Source organism: Galeopterus variegatus, unplaced genomic scaffold (genome assembly GCF_000696425.1).
Source record: "Galeopterus variegatus unplaced genomic scaffold, G_variegatus-3.0.2 Scaffold2649, whole genome shotgun sequence".
Classification (NCBI taxonomy): domain Eukaryota; kingdom Metazoa; phylum Chordata; class Mammalia; order Dermoptera; family Cynocephalidae; genus Galeopterus; species Galeopterus variegatus.
The window spans coordinates 18206-27379 of NW_007728760.1; the positions used below are offsets into that span (position 1 = coordinate 18206).

Sequence of the window (9174 nt, forward strand, 5' to 3'; positions counted from 1 at the left end):
ATTGGTGAAACAGAATTTACTAACAGAACCTGATTTTGCTTGGGGTAGCAATGTGCACTGCTAAAAAACTACATTTTAAGTTTCTAGGCTCCCTTTTAACATGGGGAAGCCATGTGACAGTCCTGGCCAATGCGATGTAAGCAGAAATTGTTACGTTAAAGCTTTCTAGGAAAGCTCCTTAATAGTGGGACAGACTTGTCTGGCAGTTCCCCTTTTATTCTTTGCACTTCTTGCTACCTGGAACTCATGTGTAAGGCTGGACATGAACAAACCCATTTTGTGACCATAAGTTGACTGGGAGAGGCCAAGAAAGCCAGAGACTTTGAACCTATCCTTGAACCACTGAACCAATGTCAACGGATGAACTTCATGTTTCATGAGAAAACTTGTAGAACTGATTTTTTTTTTTCAGACACTGATTTGGGTCTCTGTAACTCACAGCTGAAGTACAATTCTAAACTGATTAGAGAAAGTAGGGTGCTGCAAAAAGCAAGACCTAAGATAGTCATTCCTTGGAATCTGTGGGGGATTGGTTCCAGGACCTCTTGCAAATACAAATTTTCACAGATTCTCAAGTCCCTGATATGAAATGGCATAGTATTTGTAAATAACTGATGCACATCTTCCTGTATACTTTAAATCATCTCTAGATTACTTATAATACCTAATACAATATAGTTACTACTATACTGTATTGTTTAGGGAATAACGACAGGAAAAAAGTCTATACATGTTCAATACAAACACAATTTTTTTTTTTTTTTTTTTGTCCTTTTTGTGACTGGTAAGGTGGATCGCTCCCTTGGCTTGGTGTCGCCTGCCCCGCGCTCAGCCAGTGAGTGCACCGGCCATCCCTATATAGGATCCGAACCCGCGGCGGGAGAGTCGCTGTGCTCCCAGCGCTGCACTCTCCCGAGTGCACCACGGGGTTGGCCAAACACAATTTTTTTTTTTTTTTTTTGTCCTTTTTGTGACTGGTAAGGTGGATCGCACCCTTGGCTTGGTGTCGCCTGCACCGCGCCCAGCCAGTGAGTGCACCGGCCATCCCTATATAGGATCCGAACCCGCGGCGGGAGAGTCGCTGTGCTCCCAGCGCTGCACTCTCCCGAGTGCACCACGGGGTTGGCCAAACCCAATTTTTTTTTTTTTTGTCTTTTTGTCTTTTTTCATGACCGGCAACGGATCGCAACCCTCAGTGTCGCGCCCGTACCGGCCCGGGACCGGCAACGGGATCGCAACCCTCGGTGTTGCCCCCTGCACCTTGCTCAGCCAGTGAGCGGGAACCAGTCTGTATGTGGGATCCGAACCCTCGGCGGGAGCGCCACCGCGCTTCCCAAGCGGCGCACTGTAGCAGTGCGCCACCGGGCCGGCCCCCAAACACAATTTTTTAATAATATTTTCGATCTGTGGTTGTTTGAATACACAGATATGGAACCCATGGATATACAGGGATGACTGTACACAGAACTGACTTAGTGTTGAAGGGAGGGTTTTGGGGAATGGGGACACAAATATCATAGGATGGAAAACTGGTGACTTGTTTGGTGGTGACAGATTCGGTCAAATTGTCAACTGCTGTCCTTTTGAAAGCAGACCAATTGCTGATTGAGGCTGTAGCATCAGGGGAAATGTTAGCAGAAAAACTCAAAACGTTGGTGTGAGACAACTCGCTCTTGCTGTGTTCAGCAAAGTCCTAAAGAGAGAAATGTACTTTTTCTGTGTTGGAGCTAGCTAGCCTGGAGAGATGGAGGAAAATATCACCTTGTAAAGAAAAGCAGTTTCTGCCATTTATAAAAACCTTTTTATTGTGATATAGGTCATACGTGAAAAAGAGTATATAAAATATATATGTATAGTTTAAGTAATATTTTACAAGTGAACATCCATGCAATCACCATTCAAGACAAAAAATAGAACATTGTCAGCATCCCAGAAGCTCACGTGCCACTCTCCAATCACATTGCCCTATCTTTCCACAGAGAAAATCATTATTCTGACCTTTGAGACAATAAAATACTTGCTTTTCTTTATAATTTCATCTCATATGGATACATCCTTAAAACAATAAAGTTTTGACTTTTAAACTTTACATAAAGGGAATCATGCTGATAGTATCTTTCTGTGACTTGCTTCTTCTGCTCTACATCATCACGTTTGTGATACTTGTTCATGTTGTAATTAGCTATTTCTTACATTTTCACACTGCGCAGAATTCCATTGTTTGAATATGCATGAATATACCATGGTAGAGTTTATACATTCTACCATTGCTGAATATTTGGTTCACTTCCAACTTTTGACTATTATAGTGCTGCTATGAACATTCTTGTACATGCCTCCTCGGGTACATGTTCAGTAGTTGCCCCAAGGCATTGCATTAGTTAGGGTACCAGCAGAAAACAAAATTATAATTTGAGATGAATTTAAAGAAGGGACCATTTACAAATGTGCAGGCAGAATGTAGAGAAAACACGAAGGATGGTGTGCACCCTAGGGCTAATAAGAGCAGAGCTCTGTTGCCACTCTTAGGCCTGAAGGGGCAAGGGAAGGAAGGTTATCAGAACGTAGAGAAAGAGTAGAGAATGCAGTATGATGTTGATTGCCTACCAGAATTTATGACCTTTGGTCAAGGGACCCAGCCAGCTTGTGACAATTCTACAGAAAGGTGAATGAGGGAATATGTACCCAATCTCATTTTCCTTCCTCCCTCCAATTTCTTGCTGTGGCTCCCCCATTGCCCTAGTGCCTTACTGGACATAGGGCAGGGTACAGAAGGGCACAGAGTGGATCTGGAGTGCAAATATAAGATAGCCAGCAAAGACGTATACTTACGAGTGCAACTGCTGGGGTTTTTGAGTGTGCACATCTTCGAATTTACTAAAGAAGGACAACTTGTTTTCCAAAGTGATTGTTTTCAAAGAAAGGAAACTAAAGCTTAATACCATTGGATCATTTCATTTTGTGAAAATGGTAGGGATATAATGATAGCTCTTTGTGATTTTATTTTTCATTTCCCAATTACTAATATGGCTAAGAATGTTTTCATGTTTCTTAGTCATTTGGATTTGCTTTCACATGAAGTGCCATTTAAAGTCTTTTGTCCAAAGAATGAAATTCTGCCATTTGCAGCAAAATGGATGAGCTTGGAGAAAATTATGTTACATGAAACAAGCCAGGCACAGAAAGAGAAATACCAAATGTCCTCACTCATAAGAGGGAGTGAGAGAGAGAGAGAAAAAAAAAGGAGAAAGAGAGAAGAAAGAAAAAGAAAAGAAGGAGGAAGGGAAAAAGGAAGGACAGACAATCACAATAATGTTTTGAACTTTCAAGAGTAAACAGAACTGTGGTTACTACAGGTGGGAAAGGGGGAAAGGAAGGGGATTAGTGAGAAATTGGTTAATGGACATAAGGAATGTTAATGGACATTACATTTTGGAATGATGAACATGCTAATTATATTGATGTGATCATCATATATTATACATAGGTACTGATATTTAACTCTACCCCACAAATATGTACAATCAATTTTTTCAATTAACAAACAAGTCTTTTGCCTAAATTTCTATTGACTGTCTTTTTCTTAACCAATTCATAATAATCATTTATATATTTCAGATGCTAGCTTTTTACCAGTTATGTGTGTTGCAAATATGTTCTCCCAGGTGGTTCTTTATATTTTGACCTTCTAAGTAGGTAAGATTATGGGTGCTTATTACTGTTCCCTATATTTTGCTGTATTTTCTAGAAATGCCCCAAATCAAAATTATAATAAAAAAAATGGGTTGAATGTATTTACATAAAACACATAGTAAAGAATATGGTAGAGAAAATAAGAGGAAAGCATTGGAAAAGGGAAAGAGTAGAAAAGTAACGAAACCATCTCTATTGGCTAATAGATCAATCAAAAAATTTTATTTTAAATTATTATTAAATATTACTAAATGACAACATTCGATTAAATGAATCACCCACATGAAAATAATTTAGTATTTACTGTAATATTTAGAGTGCAGTGATATAACACCAAGGTCAAAGGTTTGAATCCCCATACTGTCTAGCTGCCAAAAAAAATTACTCTAATGTTGAAAACAATGAAAATAAACAAGGTAAGACAGAAAACAACTAAATATGGTGCTATTTACTTTTCTTTTTTTTGTCATTGTCTGGCCAGTATGACGATTTACTATTTAATACATTATATCAGTCCTTCATTGAACTTAATTTTGTACAGAATTTACATAAGTAAATCAAGAACCACATGCTATAGTGTATTTGTATTTGCCGTAGTGTACAATAATATCAGGCATGAGATTAGCATGCTAACAAACATTAAATCTAATTTAAAACAATCTAGTAATTAAAAATCAAGTTACCACTTTGGCCAAAGGCTATGCAAGACCATAATTAAGCTATCAGTAAAATATTATTTCCTTATATATTTAGATAATGAGCTAAAATATGAAGTTGGAAAGGGAAAACAAAAATATAGGAGAATAAAAGATTCATTTCCTTGCGGCAATGAATATAAGCAATACAGATAATGGCTTCTACCTACATGTTCCAATTAAATATTTTTTAATAAGAACTTATTGATAGCACAAAAGTGTTTTGGAGCAACTACTTTAGCTAACTACTAAGTTCTCTTCTTTCACAAATATTAATAAAATGTGATAAGAAATGTAACTAAGTGACATGTTTTAATACACACAAATCTTTTGAATTGCACATTTTTCTTTTGAAGATTATAATAAAAATAATGTGACTGTATAATGCATTCTTTTTTGTAGATTTGTGCAAAGTACAAGCATAACTGCCGGGAAAAAAGATACTACCATTTACAAGACCTATATTTAAAAAAACTTTAAATCTTAGACTAAATATCTTTTAAAGTGAATCAAGTGCTAATTCATAAGATAAAGGAATTTTAAATAAGAAAAACCAAATGCATAATCATACTTTAAGCAAAAACCCTTTTGACACAAATAATATTGTGATATTATTTTCCTGACGGTAACAAAACCACTCACGCTAGTCCTACCAAGCTAATACTCTTAATAGAACTTACAATAAATTTTAATTATGAGTGCTTATGAGGTATCCGAAGCTACTAGGATCAAATGTAGCAGTCCAATGCCAACAAAGTGGTTAAGTGCTGAAAAATTCTTATGCTAAAATAGATTTGTGTGAAACTCTGAGAGGCCTTATAAATATTTTTATATTCACTATAAAAACAATAAAGAAATCACTTTCTGATCCCATTCCTAATTTCTTTTTTTAAAAATTATCTCTAACAAGATTGAGTTCCAAATGATCTATAACAGAAGTAAAATTCTCATGGTTATAAATAAGGTATTCAGAAGTAAATTTGTATACATGCCAAATTCTAAGAAAAGGAAATGTAATTTTGGGAGAGATTATTATACATGCCTTCACTAAATAAATCTGTAAACTTAAAATGAGGAAGAACAAATTCATTGATTATAAAATAACAAGTTCCAATTAATATTAATGTAAAATGTTAAATGTTCATTTAAAAAATATATCAAGGGTGTATCTGGGGTTGTTTGGTTTTATTTTCTTTGATGTTGAGTACTTTGGTATCAGTCCTGGCCTGGAATGGAAACAACAACAAAAAACAACACACAATTAAAATGTAGAAAGAGATTTTAAAAAGTAATTTTGCAAATAACTGACTTTTTATATATTACTTGATGATTTATAAATCTTCCAAAAATTAGACCTCAAAAATATTATGACAGTTTTGTAGCCAAGCTTTACCAAAGCTCAAATTAGCCATACCTTTTTGTTCTTGTTCCAGTCTTCTGTACTCTGCTTGAGCAACCTTTAAAGAAAAGAATGTCAGGAAATTCCACAATGAATACATGAAATAATTGAAAATCTATACAAGTATAAAAATTTAAAAAGTTAAAACTGACTGATTAAAGATAACAAAAACTTCCTTGGTACTACATAGTTCACATTTATACATACCAGAAACTAGTTTTATAGCATCATCATCATTATTATTATTATTGTAATTTACTAGTTTTATTAGTATTACACTTAATTTTATTTTTGAAATTTTACTAGAGTCAGTGCTACCAAAAAAAGTGAAAGAGGCTTTCTGGCTATGTAATTACAGCTCATTTACCATTGTACCTTGGCAAATGTTCTTTCAAGGAATTTCTTTTCTGATTAGATCACTCAGCTCTTTAAAATTTTGAGTTCATTCTGTGCTAAATCATGCCCAAACCAAACTTTTTCTAGTATTCACTATCTATTGGCTCAAGTTATCTGTAATCTATGGTAAGGTAACTAACATTTTCCTAAATGACAGCATAAACAAACTACTCCTTTAATAGTGTGTGCTTCAGATTTAACAGCAATCTCATTAATTTTAAGAAAACATATTCCTAGAAAATCAAGTTCTTTAAAATGACAACAGATTTACCAGTATTTCTGGAGCTTTCTTTGGATTGATTAACTGGATTAACTTTATCCTTTCTCAATTCTTGTATAACACCTTTATTTAAGCAAACATCCACATGCACATTAAACAGGGTAAGATCTGAAGTCTTTTGTTCCAGGTTACAAACAGGACAAACTAGAGCTTGGCCTGTTTTCACTTCAAATAAACAAGGTTGGAGGGATTCTTGCCTACTTAACAACCCAACATCTTCATTTTCCAATGAAATGGTACAAGAAGAATTCTGATGACAGTGTTCAATATTTAAAAACTTGCTTGGAAGACTAGAACATCCCTCCTTGCTGTGCTTATAACTTGAAGCATCTATACTTTTTGCTTTAGATGAGTTATCTATAGTATCTACCAATTCTACACAATCTTCTGAAGTGATTTCCATATTTCTCTGATGGGTTTCATAATCTTGCTTCTCATGAAGTGAAAAAGAATGATGCACATTTTCTTTCCTGTTAACTTTGGTAGAGGAAGCATGTGAACCTGAGAACATTTCAGAGTATTCACTGATTGAAGGTCCATCAAGACATGCATCCACATGTTTATTGAAAGCTTCCAGACTGATGCTTCCTTGCTCCCTAAAGCAAACAGGACAGGTAAATATCTGACAGTTATCTGAATTCTCTGATGTTTCTAAATTCTCATTCATCTTCTTTAAAACTTGGAATGATTGTGATGTTTGTAAACTTTGTTTATCCACAGTCTCACATTTAAATGTGTCTTGGTGGTTCCATTTCCTTTCTGATCGTTTTTTATCAAAGAAACTCTTCTTATGAGACATATCTAGAGGTTTTACAAACTGATCTTTGTCAGTTTTCTCTAGTATACAGCTAGTGGCTGGCAAAGCTTGGTTTCCAGCCTGTAAGAAGCCAATAATGCTCCTTTGTTGTTGTTGATGTTTCTTTTCTTCTTCATTGGGAAAACCAGATATCCGAACACCTAGTTAGACCAACCACAATTAATCAATTTCAAATTCAACAAAGCCAGTTCACTCACAATGGACAAAAATATTTTGCATAACATTGCTGTGACATATATACGAAAGGCTGCTTAGAGACAAATAATTAGCAACATGATATATTTTCTAAATTAAAGGATGTTTTTCAAAGCTGGTATTACGAGTGCAAATTTATTTTCCTTTAAAAAAAGGAAAAGGGTATTATTAAATATTAACTACCTACTGGAGTTGACATTATATAGGATTTTCAATTAATATCTGACACATAATACTATTAAATAAGTAACGAATTGGAGTCCATTACACAGACTCTTAAGCTCTTTTTTTTTCAATAGACTTTAATTTTTAGAGCAGTTTTAGGTTCAAAGCAAAATTGAGCTGAAGTTACAGAGAGTTCCTATATATCCTTTGCTCCCACACATTCACAGCCTCCCCACTATCAATATCCCCCACTGTGGTACATTTGTTACAACTGATGAACCTACACTGACACAACATTACCACCCGAAGTCCCATAATTTACATTAGGGTTCACTCTTGGTGTTGCACATCCTATGGATTTGAACAAATTTATAGTGACATGTATCCACCATTATAGAATCATACAGAATAGTTTCACTGCCCTAAAAATTCTCTGTGCTCTGCCTATTCATCCCTCCCTCTACTCTAACCCCTGCCAACTGCTGATCTTTTTATTGTCTCCACAGTTTTGCCTTTTCCAGAGTGCCATATGGTTGGACTTATACAGTATGGAGCCTTTTCACATTGGCTGCTTTCACTTAATATGCATTTAAGCTTCCTCTAGGTCTTTTCATGGCTTGATAGCTCATTTCCTTTATATGTTGAGTATTATTTCATTGTCTGGATATACCACATTTTATCCATTCACCTACTTAAGGACATCTCGGTGGCTTCCAAGTTTTGGCAATTATGAATAAAGCTTCTATAGACATCTGCTCTTTGGCTCTTAATTAAAACACTTTGTTCAATCAATTTCAGTGTGTGCTATCTTTCATATATGAAAGTATGTCTAATGACCCACTACTGTAGTAAAGTGAGCATTTGGAGTGCTGATCCATATACATTCTCTCACCCAGTTCACTTTGGAAACATGGATTGTTTATTTCTTTTTACCATGTAGTGGCTGGAGATGTGATTTCACAGCATTAATCCCTTACCTGTATTTCTGAAATCCAGAAGTTCTGAAAATTATAAGCAACAAGTGATGATTGATAAGTGAATTAATGTGAAGCTATTTAAAGTCTTTACAGTCTGAATATTTTTTTGTTTTGCTACAGAAATACTAATGTGTTTGGTCATGGGGTACTCCCCAAAGCAGTATTGTATAATGTACTCAATATGCACTGAATTTACTTTCTAAATCTATAAAAGTTTTGAATTGTGAAAGCATACCTAGCCCCAAGAATTGTATTAGGTAATAAGGAAAAGAACAACTTAAATTGGTTCTTACTGGAATTAAACTAATGATCACAGCTTCACATGCATCAGGTTCTAAGAAATAAGATAAACGGCAGTAGCACAATAAGAACTTCCAAAACAGGTTTAAGAAATAAAATGGAGGTGAAAGTATTTCCAAAGTTGATTATTTGGGAAAATCTAAGCAGATTTAAGGAAAAACAAGAAGGGGCCAGCCCGGTGGCGCACTGGATAGTGCGCCGCTTGGGAAGCGCGGCGGCGCTCCCGCCGAGGGTTCGGATCCCACATACAGACCGGT

General features: G+C 35.5%; 1 protein-coding gene across 1 annotated transcript in view; it reads right to left on the minus strand.

Annotated features, from left to right (window-relative positions):
* Positions 1 to 3893: 3893 nt before the first annotated feature.
* Positions 3894 to 9174, minus strand: part of POLK (polymerase (DNA directed) kappa) — a 41272-nt gene continuing 35991 nt past the window's right edge. The window contains exons 12-14 of the mRNA XM_008582501.1: positions 6455 to 7420; positions 5803 to 5845; positions 3894 to 5614 (exon numbers count right to left, since the gene is read on the minus strand). Of these exons, the coding sequence (XP_008580723.1) occupies positions 5530 to 5614; positions 5803 to 5845; positions 6455 to 7420 (1094 nt within the window). The 3' untranslated portion in view covers positions 3894 to 5529. The remainder of the gene's footprint in view (positions 5615 to 5802; positions 5846 to 6454; positions 7421 to 9174) is intronic.